At 40.2% G+C, this 18,835-nt stretch overlaps 1 protein-coding gene across 3 annotated transcripts; it reads left to right on the top strand.

Moving 5' to 3' along the window:
* The first annotated feature begins 4,141 nt into the window (after positions 1-4,141).
* On the top strand, positions 4,142-18,802 carry LOC111217146 (ceramide synthase 2-like). Of its 3 annotated transcripts, none has more exons than XM_022738889.1 (11): positions 4,142-4,168; positions 5,382-5,558; positions 8,438-8,555; positions 10,885-11,003; positions 11,364-11,421; positions 11,701-11,751; positions 13,145-13,237; positions 14,470-14,598; positions 15,612-15,718; positions 16,530-16,686; positions 16,772-18,802. In XM_022738889.1, exons 2-11 carry the CDS (start codon positions 5,383-5,385, stop codon positions 16,976-16,978), a joined length of 1,215 nt encoding a protein of 404 aa, XP_022594610.1. In that variant the 5' UTR covers positions 4,142-4,168; position 5,382; the 3' UTR covers positions 16,979-18,802. The 3 variants fall into 3 exon arrangements, with proteins under 3 accessions (XP_022594610.1, XP_022594618.1, XP_022594627.1); XM_022738897.1 differs by lacking the exon at positions 4,142-4,168 and adding an exon at positions 4,376-4,442; XM_022738906.1 differs by lacking the exons at positions 4,142-4,168; positions 5,382-5,558 and adding an exon at positions 6,108-6,441.
* The last annotated feature ends 33 nt before the right edge of the window (positions 18,803-18,835 follow it).

Genomic DNA, 18,835 nt, shown 5'->3' with positions numbered 1-18,835 from the left:
TATGACGAGGAAGTAGTTTTTGTGTGCATGACTGCACATAAGCGTACATACACATTTATGCAATTAGTGCAGGTTAGTGCAGGTGTGCACTGTTGCCGTGCTTATGTGAGCATATAGGAAATGGGTCGTCCTACATGTCTAAGGGCATAAAAAAACATTAACTGTGGCATGTGAAAAAGACAACAGCTGGCCAACACAACAAAGCTGCAGCAACAACAGAACATACACAGCTGGGGGACATGTCCCTGCCCTCATTTTAGAGATGATATCGTCATGGTAACACAATTACACCTGTCAGCCAGAGGGCTTAAAAAGATTTCTGTGGTGCAACTCCAGTAAGCAAAGGCCTCAGAGAGCAAATGAATCAGAATCCTGAAAACAAAATTAGGATTGTAAATCACTTTCTGAGGCCAGATGAACAGTGTATATTTGTGAGTATACAGTATACACCACTGGTTCCCGCAGCATTATACTGTATGTATGTAATCAGCTGCTTGCAGGACCTGTCACACATATCATGGGAATTCCACAGAAGCAGACAGAAAAATCTCTTCATCTCGAGATGTAGAGATGAAGAGTCACATGTTCTGTCTGCGTTATACTCGACAGCTTTCTCTCATGCTTATGCAAACTAAACAACAGACTGATGACAAACAAAGGAAGAAATATGAACACATATATAAGACATGAGCACACTTAGAGGACCAGGCATTCTTAGATATGATTCATTAAATATTTGGCTGCATATTTGGCTCTGCAGAACAAAGAACAACACTGGAGTTTGCATTTACTGTCTGGCTTCCACAAACTGAGTAAATCAGAGATTAAAGATTATGTGACATTGGGCAATAGTTCTTCAGATTATTACATCTACACCTGCATATACACTGTCTAATGGTGGATTTTATACATATATACATATATTTATATACACACACACACACACACACACACACACACACATATATATATATATATATATATATGTGTGTGTATATATATATGTATATGTATATATTTTGTCTGTGTGGGTCGGGTCATTTACTTCGGAACAGATTTGGTCAGTCTCACAGTCTCCCGTTGCTTCAGGACATGTGAGTCTATTGAGAACAGAGCATGGATGTAAATAAATAAAATATTACTGTAAATATTTTGACTCATTTCAGTCAAGAGAACGTGAGTAAAGTTAAAATTCTGTGCTAAAATGGTGGATGCCTGCGCGCACGCAATTTCATACGTGAATTTTTTGGTGCGTACGCATCTTTCCCGCTTCGTGCGTACGCCACGTTTCAGTGTGAATTCTACACAATGCTTTGGCAAACGAGGTCCTAGGTCTTCTCCTCTGTCAGCTGATCCACACATGCTGCACGTGAGTCATGATCAGAGTCTGGAAGCAGATTAGCACTGAAACTGGTACAAAGAGGAAGGACGCTGACTTTCAATCCGGAGGCGTGGCATCGAACCTGACTTCGGACAACATGAGGTTTGCTTGCGTGCGTGTGTGTAAAAGAAACAAACAACAAAACAAAAAAAAACGCGCTCCAACAATAAAAACTTCAAACGCTGCGTTCACGAAACTCGTTTGTTCGTTCGATTCCTCCTGCGTGTTTCCGAATTTCCACGATTTCCAACAAGGAGGAACCAGAATTGGTATGTATTTCAAAGTGAGCCATGGGGTACAGCTAGCTGGACGGGCATTTTGGCCGCTTTTTCTGCGATGGTTTTCTATCGCTCATTTGTACATCACTTCAATAACTTAACTTCAATAATTTAGTTTTTTCTCTCTTACTCTCAGAGGTCACATTTGATTTATTATAGTTTATTGTATTTTATTAAATTATCATAACTTAAATGCACAGTATGTAACTTCTGCCGCTAGGGGTCTCTCAATCAAAACAAGCGTTCGATGACATCATGAAATAGCGTGGGATCATGGGAGTTTTTGTCTTTATTATGCCATTACCAAAAGCGTGTTCTGGTTTGAAGACCTGGTTATTATTACCATTAAAAACACTGAATAAAGCAGTTTCACATTTAAAGCCAGTGTTTCACAGACGCTGTACGGAGGATGAAGATGTCAGGGAAGGGTTGGGAGCTGAGATTGCTGCTAACCTTTGTTTTGATTGTTTCTCTGATAACTTATGAACCAGACGTTCAGGAGGTTTTTACCAGCAGCAGAATTTTCCGCAGGTTTTCCTCCTCTCCATAACGAACAGACCGGGGGATCAAAACTGGCAGAAACACTCATAAAGCAGTTTCACTTTAAAAATGAGTAATTCGTTGCGTCCCGGTGGCTCGGCTGCTCACCTGGTAGAGTGCATACCACAAAGGCTACCCACAGTGGCCGGGGTTCCAGTCCGACCTGGAGCCGGCATGTCATCCCCTCTCTCTCTCTCCCTGCCTTTCCTTTCTCTCTCTGTAGCGATCTGAATTCACTGAAGCTTGTTGGCAGACACATGACGTCTAGCAGTAGCTGGAAACTGAGACTGCTTACCTTTGATCCTTTAATAAATTATGGACCAGATGTTCAACAGGTTTTTCCCGGTAGCCGAATTATCCGCATAGGGCCATCCTCTCAATAACAAACAGACCAGGCGCTTAAAACCCTTAAATGAATAAAGCAGTTTCACTTTTTAAAAAAAACTGATTCACTGATGCTATTTGGTGGAAACAGGGCAGGACTTCTCCAGCTGCTAGGAGACCAAATGACACTAAAATTACATATTTCTTTCGGTTTGCGGATTACTGGAAACATTTGGGAAAATGTAAGTACACAACTAAAAAACAAATATAGGCCTAGTCATTTTTAGACATTTTACTGTGTAAAAGTTACATATTATAACTAAATATATTATTTAGGGCTGAAGGGTGTATCTGCCCAGGGCACCATACAAGCTAGAACCGCCACTGACACTGTTTGGCTAATGAGTTGAACTATATAAGACCCCAGTGAGCCAGGAATGTACCTCTGTAAGGTGACTGCTTTATCACTGTGAAAACAAGAAGAATAATTTATAAATTAAATTTATAAATTGACAATGACAACTTTTGATGCTGATGTCCCTTAATTACCTGCCTCTACCTCCAAACTTTACATAATGATTCATAGCTTGATGTTTTTTTTGTAACACAAAGAGAAAGGTGAGTTTGTATATGCTGTCTACATACATAAATACCTGCTGGGTGGAATTTTTTCCTCTAGAAGCCTTTCTCTTTTTGTAAACACAGAGTATGACTGGTATGAGAGGCAGCGTCATGTGAGCCATGCACTAAATGTTATCGGCTTTCTTAAAGTGACTGCTGATTGATGAATGGTATCAGTGACTGTGACATACTGAAATTCTTTCTCTGCCAGCTTTGGTGTAGCTTCCTGAATCCACCCTGTGCCAAAACTTGTTATTTCCTCTCTGATAATAACTACTTTAGCATTACTTGTTTGAAGTGTTTCCAAGGTATGCTAAGTCCATAAGTACCAATAAATTATCTGATGATGACAAATATGATTTTTGAAAGTAGGCTACCATGTTGTAAAGTATTATAATACTTGGCTAATGTTCCTTTGTTAAAGATAAAGATTGAATGAATACAGCTAAAATAATTTCTGGCAGAATACTTAAGGCAAAATGAATGATTGCTTTCCATTTTGGTCCTCTCTGTTTACATATTAGATCAATGTAATGTCCTTAACTCCTCTATAGACTATTATTAAGTCAAAAAATGCTTCGCTGAACGCTGGAAAAAAAAAAAGTTTTCTTCAAACAGGGTGAAAAATCTACCAGTAGGGTGTGATGCAGTCAAACTTGTTAACACGTTTTTAATACATACAAATAAAATATTCACTCTTGTTTGGAAAAGTTGACAAAGACACAGAATAATGTTCCAAAACTAATTCAACCACGTTGTTATGATGATGGTCACAACTGCGTCTATTCTCAGATATGTGCAGTAGGATGCTGTTTTTACACTGACTGACTCATGGGATATGTTTATGATGATGATGATGATAATGATGGTGGTGATGATGATGGTGGTGGTGGTGATGATGACAGCGCCTCTCTCTCTCTCTCTCTCTCTCCTCCCTCAGCAATGGCAGGTTGCGTCAACACGCTCCTCCTCTCCATATTGCCGCTGTATACGCTTCCCAGCCACATTACAGGAGCGCGGACAGGTAACCGCAATGTCGCACTTCTCTTCTGCTGTGGATCAACACTCACTGGGGGGGGGGGGGGTTCTGGCATTTAGAATAGAAACTGTACGGCTGAGGGTAGGCTGTGAGTATTGGGTGGGTGGGGGGGCGTTCAGCTGCAAGGCTGTAGCGGGATGTGAGAGCTGGGCTTCCCTCCTGCTCGCTCCCAGACTTCATGACATTATCTTTATAAATAATATGCTGCGAGTGTTTAAATAAGTAACCTCAGTTGTTTGTCTCTTGGAGAGAAGTACCGGTGTGTATCTGCTCAGTTGTGTGTCTGTCGGCGCCTCGCTGTTAATCGCAGGGTGTTTTTGGTTCGTCTTGCTAGCGGGGCTGCTGATGCTTGGAGGCTTGGACGTACAGCATCACGCTCTACCGCTATAATCAATACGCCAATCAATCAATGTGACGCTATAGGAAGCAGCAGCTGTTATAATAGACTGTACATGAGGACTCAAACCCACCTACTCTTGAGCATTTCGTGTGTGTGTGTGTATGTGTGTGTGTGTGTGTGTGTGAGAGAGAGAGAGAGAGAGACTGACTTGTGGTTTTGCTGGGAGACATGCAATGACTAATGCTTGGATAGGGGCCCACAAAGATTGGCTGGTGGATTTGTATGATGTTGCACTGTACTATTGTTTAGAGGCCTGGTGAATAACTGTGGGTGGTTCAGATCCTCCCTTAATTAGTTGATTGGCAGAAATCTGCAACTATTTTGATAACGGATTTGTTGTCTCTGTCATTTTTCAATCAAAAAGATGCCATACAGCTCCTGCGATCATCTGCTGCTTTTCATAGGCATATGATTGCAAACTGAAAATCTTTGGGTTCTGGATTAATGGTTGGATAAAACGAGGAATTTAAAGGCGCCACCTTGGACTGTGGGAAATGGAAATGTCATTTTTCCCTATTTTTTGATATTGTGGACCAACAATGAATCAATCAAGAAAATAACCTTTGGATTACTCAATAATGAAAGTATCCTGGAGAAGTTAATTTAGATCAATATGAAGTGTGAACATGCAAGATGCTGCTTTGTTTCGTCTGTGTGTCTTTTAATTTCTTATCTTGGGCATCTCAGCTGCTGTTTGGCATAAATATGAATAAGGCATCAATGTTTCAACAGCACAGGTCCGCTAAGGAGTCCAGCAAACACTCACATGGAACACTGTTCTCCTCCTCTCCTCCTCAGGATGGAGGCCCTGTTAAATGAGTGGCTATGGCAGGAGAAGTACTGGCTTCCTCCTGGTATCCGCTGGCAGGACATTGAGATGAAGGAGGAAGACGGCCGCTTTCCTCTACCCAGGGATCTCATCTACACCTTGCCACTGGCCGTCGCCTTTATAGCCCTCAGATATGTCTTTGAGAGGTGAGACACAGCTGCCTCCCATCACAGCTGGACCACAACACCACACATGCAAGATTTTCTCTTGTTTTCATTAACTTTGACTTCAACTGTGGTTGACTCACTGGAGCAGTAAGTTGTGAATGTTTATGGTAGGCCTACATGCATGAACTGAAATGTTGCAGCAGTGTCAGGGGAACAGTCAAGCACGATGATGGTGTTTGTATCTGTTGCCGCAGGTGAAAGCAAGCATGTTTAAAACGCTGTGTCTCATTTCCTATAATTTCCCCTTGACTTGCTGTGGTCATGCCATCTGACTGACGAGCTGGTAAGCTGCTTGTGTGGCTCAGAATAATGGCTCATCTACCTTTCATTAGTGGCGGGGTGGGGGGGGGGGGGGGGGGGTGGGCATCAGACATGCAGTGGAAGGCAGGCATCATGAGTAGGAAGTTTAAGCTGCTGACAGTGTGGAAGCCCTTTCTCCTCCCAGAGGAACTGGATTGGACTATAAAAAATGTGATGAGTGTGTGTGTTTGAGGAAACAGAGGATGATAATAACTGTGATATGGCAATGATGGCAGTGGTTTCCTTATAGCTGACGTAAGCCTAGGGAAGGTTAAGTCGAACTTTCTAATATTGGATGGTTACTGGTGCTGTGTTGAATCATTGTACTAATTGCTGGAAAAACAACCAGCCTCTGAACCCTGTTATAGAGGTATACCAACCACTGGGTGTTCATGAGGAAAAAAGGCAAATGGGAAAACTAATGTAAATCCCCAGGAGTGCTTATTATATCCTGCTGCTGAAGCATCTAGAGACTTTGCAGAAAAGGTCAAAACACTTCTGCGGTGACGGCAAGAGGGACTTGAATCTTATCTGAGATCGTGACAATGGGCATACCTGGAAGGTGTGTTTGGTTTTCGAATATTTGGCAACTGCTCTGAAGCATCTTTTGTTGCACTTAACGCCATTCAAGGGTATGTACATTAAGGTTGCAGTTAATTAATTAGTTGATCCACAGAAAATTCTTCTTGAACTATTTATAATTCAATTCATGATCATGAAAATTTGACACTTTCTCATGTCTCAGTGTAAGAATTTGCTGCTTTTCTTGCTCTTACATTATGGTAAATTGAATATGATTGAGATTTGGACGTGTGGTCGAGCAGAGCAAAACATTTCATGAAGTCACCTCTGGTTGTAGAATATTCTGAGAGGCATTTTTCAAAAATAATTGCTAGTTGCAACCCCGATTTAAATTACAGGTTAAAATACTGCCATTAGAATAGTAAGGTGATGCACATATCCAGAATTAGTTCATATGAACGAGCCCTTAAAGGTTCACTGTCCAAGCCAAGTGATGTTTCCATGTATGTGGTCATTTGTTTACAGAGCATTTTCTGGGCACAACTTTACCACTATTCTGCAATAGTAATATTTGATAATAAATTAAATCTATTGAACCACCAATATTATGAATATCTCACTGACCTTAATTTACTTATATCATGACATTTAAGAACATTTCAGAATCACATGAAATTGTAAGCAATTGGGACAAATGAGTCCGAAATTAGACGCCAGGACTGATGTATTAAAAACATGTTATCATTACACTTATGTACATTTAAGGTAAATTTACCGTGTTTTAAATAATATCATCGAGCCATATGATGTTACATGTGGGAAAGGATTACTGTGACATTTCTATAGTCGTTTAGAGTATTCTCCTGTTTCCCCATGAATACAATCAATAGTTTGAAACAAATGCTTTCCCAACTCTCTGTTAATAGCATTGAGGTTTTGTTTAGGCTCAGAAGTGCGTGACTGTAAGCTGATACCTAAAAACAACACCGCTGTCAAGAGCAACTTCACAGTCAGCTTGACTGTACACTTATCTAGTTTTGCTGGTAACAGGACAGGAATCTGGAATGACGAAGACGGGATGCATAGACACACGATGGATGGACAGATAGGCTTGTTTTTGCATGCTTTCCCTTATCGGCTACTGTATTATCTGCCCTAATGATGAACTGTGCGAGCTTGCTTGGCACAGGCTGTGTTTGTACCTTCGTTAGGTATTCATTAGTTAGAGTATTAGAGAAGTAACATTAGCTGTATTAGTAGCATTCAGGGGTGAGTGGACATCAGCATGCGCCTGTGTGTGTTGCAGAGGTGGGCATCTATGTGTTGTGTTTGTTAGTTGTGGCGGTGGACAGTGGAGCCGTGAGGTGGTGTTTCTTACATCTGAGGAGCCGTCAGTCAGCTGGAAGGTGAAAAGGTGTGTCTTCATTTGATCGTCCCAGGCCACAGCTGTTTGCCTGTGTTGTGGTCGGGGTGTGCGAGGGTGTTTTGTGTGTGTTCTGGTTATAGAGTTCCTGTAACCAGAGACTGTGTGTCTCTGTGTAAAGCTGCCCTGACCTTCTCATTCTCTCTGATCTCTACCTCCCTGCCCACTTCAGCATGATTATCTCTGAGATAGAGTTACACACGTGAATATGCACTTGCACACACACACACACACTTATCAAAACATCTCACCTGTGCTTCTGCACTCACGTTGTCTTCTCTGATGCTCTATCTGTCTCCCATCTCTCTGAAAGACACACACATGCAGATCAAATGTTTCTTGATGTCATATCAGTTCATGGCATAGGCTGTCTGACCAAATATCACAATACGCCCATGGGAGTGGCTCTACATGCTGTCAGGAGCAGTATAATGAGCTGTTTTGTTGCCGTTACTCTGTACTGTACCGTGGTGGGATCCCATTGGACAGCTGTTGATGTCACCTCACTAGTTCCTCCGGGATTATAATCCAGTTTGTTGAACAATCAAGACTGTAGATGACGTAGAAAATACATTTTAGTGTTTCTTTTCTCTCCTGTCCTCTGTCCTCTCAGGCTCATCGCCGTCCCATTCAGCAAACAGTTAGGTGTGAAGGATCGGATTCGGATTCGAGCTGCTTCCATCCCGAAGCTGGAGGCCTTCTACAAACAGAACAGCCGGCAACCGTCACACGTTTGTATTTCTTTCTGCCTTCCCAAATTTTTTGCAGATGACAAAAAAATCTCTTTTGTCTCAAACCAAACCAAATCCTATTTTGCCCCCCTGCACTTGCAATTACAACTTTTCACACTCCGCAATAAGCTTTATAAGCAGGAGAAAGTACTGTTTGGATTTTTTGTCCTCTTTCCACTTGCCGGAGCTGTATGCCAGCCTGCAGTCGTAACTCAGGGCGTACTTACTGTTATAGACCAATTACTTTGGCCGATAATATTCTCATAAAAAAGTTGCTAGAATTGAGCATAAAGCAAAGATGAAACAATAAATTGCTGTTTTTAGTAGCAATGCAAATGTATTAATTCATTCATTTATTGGTTTGTTTAAAAGGGACACTGCACCTTAATAATCATTGCTGTTAACACGTTAGAGTTAGCCAAAAGGCTAGTTCTCATCTGTAGTTTTCTGGTCATTCTAAAAGCAAAAAAGATTAAAAGGAGCAAAAGTCACTGAAATCATTTAGCATAGATTCATAGTAAAAAGAGAGGAGAATGCGAATGTTAATTTAAAAAACATCATACACTATTATAAATTACCATTATTTACTACATCAATATAAATGTAGTTTTACTTGATCCTTGATGTCACAACCCCCCCCCCCCCCCCCACACACACACACACACACACACACACACACACTTCTGAATCCAAACCTACTACAGATGTTACAACTAGAAGTGCTCACCATGAGCTTCTCTCTGATAATGCCTAGTTTGTTTGTCCTAATGCAAACATATAGAAGTTTGCATACATTTGGTAGGCAAACAGCAGAGAGTGGAAAAGGTGGATGTGATAATGCGTGGGTATAACTAACACAGTTTCATCTGTGTTTTTTTTTTTTGTTAGTAATATCAGTGCGTCTCTGTGGATGTCAAGTGAAAAGTGAGTGTGATTCTCAAGGTTGAGTTGTTTATTAACTTGGAACAAGGAACTGTTTTTTAAAAGCAAAAAAACAGGAAATCCCCCCATGAGATTTTAAGTACTTCACCTGAGTCAGACTGAGGCGGATTGTTTTGTGTGTTACAAAGGTACAATAATTATATATTATGTAGGACATTTAAATGTGCTTTAGGTGTGTTCACATTACAGAGTGAAGAAATTATATTTCTTTTATATGCTCAACCATCTGAATGCTCATGGTTACCATTAGTTACCATTATCACCTCTTACTGTCATCATCATTAGAAATGCTACATCAGAAAATAGCAGATAATTACAATTGTTCCTTTGTGCAGAGAGTTGTGTTCCTTTCCTTTAATCAGTGAACAGGTGTGCACAAGTAACAGGGAAGTTTAGGTTCACGTGACGATTCTCCACCTTTCAATTTGTTTGGTTTCACATTGCGACACTGATGTTCCTGTGAGAACAAGCAGAGCTGTGCACCTGTCATGACAAGACATGACGTGTGTGTGTGTGTGTGTGTGTGTGTGTGTGTGTGTGTGTGTGTGTGTGTGTGTGTGTGTGTGTGTGTGTGTGTGTGTGTGTGTGTGTGTGTGTGTGTGTGTGAGAGAGAGAGAGAGTGTGTGTTTCTGTGTATGTGCGTGCATGTATGTTCAAGTACCCTGACTTATTTACATATCTTCTGTTTCCATGTGGCCTAGACTTCCAGCGGCACCTGTGTGATGCTTTTGGTGTTTGCCATGTAAATGCCACAGAAACATGAGCGAGTAAACAAAGTAGTATGAGTTTTATTTGTAAGCTGCAGGCGCCTGCACAGCACTGTCACGAGAAAATATTGCACCCCCAGTATTGTTGCCCCCCCTAATTTCATCCTTTAATACAAAACAGGGATTGTGCTACACATAGACAGCCAAATGCAAATGTGTGTGTGTTGTTGTGTCGTCCTGGCTCAGAATAACACACTCTTGTATTTAAGTCTCACTTTTTCATCAGTAACAGAAGCCCTTGTTAAGTATCAGGGTGCAGAAAGAGAGAGCAGGGAACATCAGACCAACAGTCATCATGTTACAGGCTCATCAGCACAGAACAAATGGTTGGATTAAACACATTTAATACTGTTGGAGTCATCCCCATTAACGGGTACAATATACAAGTTGTATGATCTACATTCTCCTGTTAGTAACACAACGGTCAGGGAGATCAGTAAAGTGCTCAGGCCAGTAATATATCACATCAGATAGTGAGATGACAACGTGCTGTATTAGAATACAAGTAAGGAAGCAATATTAACTTAATACATTAAAGAAGTGCAAAGTTAAGTGTAACCCTGAATGTGTGCACCCATACAATGTGTGTAAATCTGTCTCTGTGCTTCGTGTGTGTTCAGGCTGAGGTGGTGAGCTTGGGGAAGCAGTGCGGACTCTCTCAGAGAAAAATCCAGACGTGGTTCAGACACAGAAGGAACCAGGACCGACCCAGCAATACCAAAAAGTTCTGCGAGGCCTCGTGAGTTTTTTTAATTTTATTTCCTTAACGCACTTAAACGAATTAAAGCTGCAGTATGGAGCTGTAGCAGAGCAGAGCCCACCCCACCATTCAAACTAGATTTGCTCTCAACTAAACAGCAGCAACTGAGTGATTTGTGCCTGTTTACTTTGTTTACTGATCTGATTTCCTGTTACAGGATTTCTCTTCTCAGGTTTGTCATCAGTGCGCAAATTGCCTGCTGCAGATTTTATGTCCTCGGGTGCTTTTTTAAAAATGTATTTAACGTCTTTTTGTCTATTTTGTCTAGTTTGTCTACTTGTTCTTGATCATTTTAACCATACCCTCTAACAAATGATGTGTTTATTCTTATCTGTGCAGTTGGCGGTTTGCCTTCTACCTTGTAGCGTTCACAGCAGGGTTTGGCTCATTAATTAATGTAAGTCTGTTGGCCACTTGCTTTTCATATTACAGATAACAATGTCCTTATACTGAATTACACTTGCAAGCAAATAATACAATGTTTATGAATAGAAATGGACGGATGCTGGATTTATTATTTGGTGTGAGTGTAGTGGATTTATTGTGATACATACATGTAAATATTTTATAGTCCTAAGTGGTACATTGTGTATTACCCTCTGTTTGTTTACATGGGGTTTAAATAATATCCAGGATACAACTTGTTTCATGAGTTATTGTTTCCTCTGTATTCCAGACTCCATGGTTGTGGGATCACAGAGAGTGTTGGAGGGGATATCCCAAACAGGTGAGCAGGTGTTTTTTTGATTTATATAAATTTCAGAAATGTCAGTAAGTTAGAGCTCATGTTATTTTGATGTGGCATTTGTCTACAAAGGAATTGTATTGCATAGTTATACAAAATAGAGATTAAAAAATAGAAGATTAATTGTTGGACAGAAAATTAGTGATAACAGTTTTCATAACTGATCAATTGATCAAGCTAAAATGTCAAACATCCAGTTGATCCGGCTTCTCAAATATGAGACTTTGTTTGTTTTCTTTGTCAAACAAAACAAGAAATTTGAAAATACACCTTGGACTCTGGAACTTTTTTGAAAATTTATTAGACTGAATCATTAAACAGTGAATTGAAAAACACAAGGATCAACCTTGTCTCAAGCGCAACATGGACATACAATAATAAAAAGTGAGTGGGAAAAACAATAGCTGGGAGTGAACCAACAAAAAGTCTGTACAAAGATTTGGCCACAGCAGACTTTGGATTTATAACACAGACTGGTCAGCACACTCCACCCACCCACTAACTTTCATCTCCATTCCTTCACTTCCTTTACAGTCAGCCTGAATGCTTTTTTCTTTCCAGATTTTTTCTTTTTTTTTTTTTACCCTGAGTAAGAAAAGCTAATATCTCTGTGCTGATGACAGTTGCCTGCAGGTCGGCATTCCTCCGGGGGGAGCCAGCCCTTCCTCGTGGGGTCATGACCACGAACAGAGAAAACAGTAGAAAAAATGCACAGCCACACATCTCTCTATCTGCAGTTTGACTGATTGCAGCCCCTGCAGGCAATACTGCCGCTGACCTTTTTGCCTCTTCGGAGGTCTTGTCGTCTTTGACAGAGAGAAAGGATGTGTTTTTCAGGGTTAAATGCCTCAGTCAACTTCCTTCCATTGTGTTACTGCAGACTTTGAGTGCTGTGTGTTCTGCGAGAAGTGTTTTGACTTAAGATAGCACACCACCACTTTTCTTTGATTAAAAAACACTTCCTGTTTTAGAGATCAGGGTCACACATTTGTTCATATGTGCTCTATAGGGGAATGTGAGGGAAGTTCTTATATGACCATGCAGAGCTTTGGGAACACTGAACACTTGCTCAACTTCAGCGCCACTGCACATGCAGGAGGGGGCAAAGTCAGTCTGCGATATCAGCTCATTCTACTCTTTCAGCTTTTGAACAACATATAGTTGATCAAACATGCGTTGTTTTCTGAGCAGTTTCACAAAATGTATGGCGAGTGTTCTGCTTCAGAAAAGCTTCAAAACACAGCTAGAGTGTGTTTTCCTGAGGCTGCACAGAGAAGCAGGGTGATGGAGATGCTTCCACATAGCACTGTATGTCACTTTTCACTAATTGTGTCTCTCTTCTTCTCTCTCTTTTTTTTTTTTTTTTTTTTTTAAGCCCGTGGCTGAGGCTCATTACTGGTATTACATCCTGGAAATGGGTTTCTATTTGTCGCTGCTCATGTGCGTCTCTGTGGATGTCAAGCGAAAAGTGAGTGTGATTTTCAAGGTTGAGTTGTTTGTTAACTCAGAACAAGGAACTGTAAGGAACAAAAAAACAGGAAATTCCCCCATGAGATTTTAAGTACTTCACCTGAGTCAGACTGAGACGAATTGTTTTGTGTGTTACAAAGGTACAATGATTATATATTACATAGAACATTTAAATGTGTGTTAGGTGTGTTCACATTACAGTGTGAGGAAATTATATTTCCTTTATATGCTCAACCATCTGAATGCTCATGGTTACCATTAGTTACCATTATCGCCTCTTACTGTCATCATCATTAGAAATGCTTAGAAAAGTTCAACTCTGCATCAGAAAATAGCAGATAATTATGTACCGTAATATGTACCGTCCCACACACACACACACACACACACACCTAAAACCTCAGAGTAACAAGATGCTGCTTTTCAGATGGTTTCCTCTGCATTTCCTCTTATTTTGTGCCTGAGATCTGAACTTTCAGTCAAATGGTCAAAAGCTAAATGTCATCACTCACACTCTAAGTCTTGTGTTTTCCACAGTGAAATCCAACCCTTGTTTTTCTCTTGTGTGATTATACTTAATGCGGATTAAGCACTGGATTATCTGCTATTACATCATAACTTTGTGTACTTCACATTTGCTCTTGTTTTAAAACTGAATTTGGCAGGATTTAAAATCTTTCATAAGACACTTGGCACATACTGTGACATAAACTGAAATGAAAACTTGATATAAGAACTTGATTTACTCCAGACCTATCAAAAGGAACTCGACAAATGTTTAAATCTTTGCTAAACTACTCTTTGCTGTATTGCTAAACTGTATTTTTGTGCATAAATTTTTAGAATTGATCACTGTAGTTCAGCAGGAAACCATTTGAAATGTCTGCTCCTGCTGCTGCTTCAGCTTTTTCAGGCAGTTTCTTTAAGCTTGTACGAAAAAATAAGGTGGTTTCGTGTGATTCCCAAGAGGCTTCAAAGCTGCTGATCAGAAATATTTGAGGTTCAGACACAGAAACACATTACTGCAGACAACATGTAAATCTGCCTTTCCAATACACAACTGGGCACAACTGATGAACAAGACCACAGAGGGAGAGCTGCTGACGTCAAGGTTAGGCTTTTGTACGTTCTCCTCATGCTGTGTGGTCTGCGTGTGTGTGTGTGTGTGTGTGTTTTCATGTGTGTGTGTGTGTGTGTGTGTGTGTGTGTTTTCATGTGTGTGTGTTCCAGGATTTCAAGGAGCAGGTAATTCATCACATTGCCACCATTTTCCTCGTTGGTTTCTCCTACTGTGCCAACTATGTGAGAGTTGGAACTCTGGTGATGCTGGTGCATGACTCCTCTGACTTCCTTCTCGAGGTAAAACACCACACCTGATCATGTACTTTTAGACTTAGAACAAGAAAATACATCATTAAAATATGTTGAAAGTTGAATTAACTGTCTAGTCATGCTCAGTGCTTTGACCTTCCAAAAACCATTACACGAAGGGGAACTTGACTTGAATACAGCCATTGTGTTAACACAGAGTTAACTACTTATACCCCTGTGTCTGGTATGAACTGCACTGTACACGGAAAAGCATTATGGCCTATGGTAAAGACAAAAAATACCCTTTGTAAAATAGTTCTTGCCTGTGAGACAATGAGTCCATTGTCATTATATTTTCCCAGGTGTCACATTTCACTGATAACATCTGAAAATCAAGATTGTCAGCAGGAAATATTTAGAGCGAGTCACGTGACCTCAGGCGTGACTGGGTGTCGTCTGGCGTCTGATAAATCATAAAGAGACAATAATGAGGACGTCATACTCAGCCAGTAGCTCCGCACAGCCAGGTGTAGGTTTCTGAGAAGAGTGCTATTTACCGTCTACGATAATCACAGTGTGGCCTTTGAAAGTCTATTCTAAACTCAACTGCCTCAATTCATTCACCTATGTCCAGGCATTGATTTTATATTTGTTATCACATGCAAATGATGAGCATCTAATTGTGGAGAAAAAGCTTTGAATTTCCTTTTGTAGCTTTTTGTTGCTACTAGAATTTCATACCTCAGGTTAGACAACACCGTTTAAAGTATGTTTTCCTTGTTCCATTGCTTGAATTTTTCAATTAAACATTTGGTAGTGGAGCGAATGCCATTAATATTGCATAGTTTACCACAAATCAAGATTGGTTGCATTATCAGGGTGGGTAGTGTTAGCAGATAGGAAGACTTTCCTGCAGCTAAAAGGTTGTCTGTGTAACCGTCCACTGGATTCTGACACGTTTTCTTTGAACAAAACAATGAAACTTTTTTAAGAGTGTTTGTTCACGTTTTTGTGCATTTACTAATAACTAACAAGGACTGTATTTCTTTTTCTTACAAAAGTCTGCTAAGATGTTTCACTATGCCGGCTGGACGAGGACGTGTGACTCGCTGTTTGTCGTCTTTGCTCTCATCTTCCTTGTAACAAGGCTGGTGGTGTTTCCTGGCAGGTAAGACATTATATCAGCATTTCGCAGATATATTCGTGTCGGTGTACATGTTACCTGAAAAGTGACAAAATATTAGAGTGCAGGAATGTCAAACTATGTTTGAGGTAATTTAACCATTACACAGTTTGTCCACCAGAGAGCACAGACGATGTTGATTTGTCTACAGTAAAATATTCACCCCAGGGGTCAAAGTTAGAAGGAATGTTAAGATGTTTGTTTATGCTATGTGTTTATGTTTAAAAAATGATGATCAACTGATGTATTGTTATTTTTTAAACTCTAAATATTCACATCTGTATCAGCCTCAAACCTAATTTTGGATTTGCATTTCTGTTACCAGATGTCAGAATGTTTTTAGAAACATGTCACATCACATGTTACCTCAAACTGCCAAACAATCTCAAACTGTTTATGCAGTGATCAATTGGTTTGGAAATCTGTATCCTAGCAATAATTCAGCAAGTCAAAATTCACTCAGTGTTTTGTATTGTTAATGTTTTGAAAGTTGTTTTTGTAGCCCCTGCAGTCTGTACTCATGTTTTGTTAGACTTGTCAAGGATCTGCTCCGTTGGTCTCGAGCATCTAATTGTGTCTCATGTTTTCACATCTTTGCTCCTTACTCTCTCTGTCTCACACCAACTTCACATCACTGGTTTCTTAGCTCAGACCAGAAGGTTCACAGATCCTGGCAAAGAGTTGATTTTGTCATTTAAGAAACAGAACTTGCTCTTAACTTTTCAAGGGATCAAAGCCGTCAAGTACCACGAGCCTGGGTCAAAACTGACTGTGTATTATTGTGTTTGTTTTACAGAGTCATCCACACAACGCTGGTGGTGTCTCTCGAATTCTTCCAGCCCTTCTTTGGTTATTATTTCTTCAATGCCCTGCTGCTAATTCTGCAAGCCCTGCACGTCTTCTGGGCATATCTCATCCTGCGTATGGTCTACAAGTTTGTGTTCTTGGGCAAGGTAAGAGGAGTACATTGTTAAACCAGCAAATTATGGGGCCCAAGATCACAAAATTGTTCATCCTGTTTTCATTTTTTCTCCGTAGGTTGAGCGTGATGAACGCAGTGATGAGGAGAGTGAGGTGGATGATGAAGAGGAGGAGGAGGAACCGGAGGAAGAAGGGGACGAATGCAGCTGGGAGCAAAGGAAGGGTGCAATTAACTCCAAATTGGCATCGCTGGCTAACAACTGTGTCCTGAACAACCTGACCAACCAGAGGAATATAAACAGCAGACTGCCCAAAGCCAGATAGTGGAGGAGCCCCCTTCCTCGTCTACCAAGCCTCACTGGAAAAATATGGAGATGATCTTATTTCTGACATACGATAACTTCATGCGGCTTGTGAACATCCAGCATGGTCCATTGATGATTTCACATCAGGGTAGGTCTGCATCCTGCTGATCTTCAAAAAAGAGGGCGAAGAAGCACAGATGATTGTAAATCTGCACACCCAGTGTGAGATTAGGAAGAAACGCCATCATTACTGTCACCCATACCACTGCATATTGTAAAAAAATTCATTGGCAAGGAGACATTAAAAATCTCCTTACATCTAATAACAATTATATGTTTTATTTGTATTTATGCTGTTTGTTTTCATTGTATTATATTAGCTTGTTTGTATGTACCTATGGATAGAAACTGTGCTACAATTCATTTATCCTTTCTTTGGTCACCAAGAGAAACTAAATGTTTTTATACAGGATCAAGCTGTTACCTAATATGTGTTATAATATGTTTCAAACAGAGGAAACTAAAGCTAGAATGAGGTAGTTATTCACTCCCCCAGCTTTGTATCCACATACACAGTATGGCTGATTGTACAGAGACTATGAAAAACATTGATTGTAGTAAATCTGTTGACAAACCACTTTATAGACTATTTTTATGAACCATTTACTCAACAGGTAATTTTTACATTGTTTTAATCTGTGGCAGAAATGCATAAAAGTTCATTAGGAACTATGAAAAAATTATATTTTTCTGTGATAGGATTTGATTTAGTCAGTTCAGTTCAGTTCTTAGAAGAGATGTGGTGCCCCCTGGTGCACAGAGAAGAACGTAGCCTTGTAGTGAAGACTGATAAAATTATGCCTTTAGAGAAAAAAATGTACTGCTCCTAGAAATATGGGCTTGAATCAGATGTGTATGTGTGTGTATGTGTGTGTGTCTGTGTGTGTCTGTGTGTGTCTGTGTGTGTATGTGTTTCATTTTCTACTTTAAACATTATGACAGGCAGCATGATTTCTCAACGAGGTTTTTGTTAAAGTTTGCTCTACTGTACTTTGTTTTGTGCCTTGGCTGCTGTTTTTAAACCAATCTGTGACAAGCACTTGATATTAAGCTCTGTGTGTTAGTAGGATTACCTTTACTGGACAAACACATTGACCAGGCCTTACTGTGACTTGTTTTAACGTTTTGCTTGTATTGCTGGTCAGACGGGCAGCACCTGGGCAAGCCATGAAGAGTGTGGGCATTAGATAGGCATCAGTGAAGACGTGAGATATGTTAGACAGTGAAGTCTACAAAGGTCAAACGCTTTAAGGCTCAGATTGAGAAAAGTCTCAGAGAAATGTGAAGTTTTAATTGTTTTTTTATAAAAGCTGAGGGCATATTTTGATATGACTAGACTGGGGTCTAATACCGTACTGGGTAGAAAGAGATCATTGGATTTTACATGTATTCATCCAACATACTGGAACACACACCTGACATGAGTCATTATCTATAATGTTGTTTGGCTCCAGGTTTGTATGTTCTTGATTGTCAGTACAATACAACACAGAGATATTGTTCATAAAATGCATTATACTCATACACAGTGTCATTCACGATCAAAAAGTCAGTAAGGGCAACTCTTTCAGATATGTAGTTGCTGTCCCCACAAACTGCATCTAAGACAAGTGTGACAGGAGTAGAAACAGGGCTGTGTCTGACTCTGACGAGGGACTTAAGTAGCACTGAGACCCACAGTACAAAGTGGGATTGAAAATGAGTTTGTAGAGCACTTAAAGGGCTGATCCGCTGAATTACACACGTATGACCATCACTACGATATTTTTTTTTTTTTTTTTTAGTAAAGATAGATATAAAGAACATCAACTAACAA

The sequence above is a fragment of the Seriola dumerili genome, unplaced genomic scaffold, assembly GCF_002260705.1.
Source record: "Seriola dumerili isolate Sdu_G_001 unplaced genomic scaffold, Sdu_1.0 BDQW01000002.1, whole genome shotgun sequence".
Lineage (NCBI taxonomy): Eukaryota > Metazoa > Chordata > Actinopteri > Carangiformes > Carangidae > Seriola > Seriola dumerili.
The sequence above is the reverse complement of the archived record's forward strand: the minus strand, read 5'-3'. Positions and strand labels throughout refer to the sequence as shown.

Coding starts and splice junctions, on each gene's coding strand:
- LOC111217146 (XM_022738889.1), top strand. CDS start 5,383: ATGGAGGCCCTGTTAAATGAGTGGCTATGGCAGGAGAAGTACTGGCTT. Junction 11,422..11,700: donor GGTTTGGCTCATTAATTAAT/GTAAGTCTGTTG, acceptor TCTGTATTCCAG/ACTCCATGGTTGTGGGATCA. Junction 13,238..14,469: donor CTGTGGATGTCAAGCGAAAA/GTGAGTGTGATT, acceptor TGTGTGTTCCAG/GATTTCAAGGAGCAGGTAAT.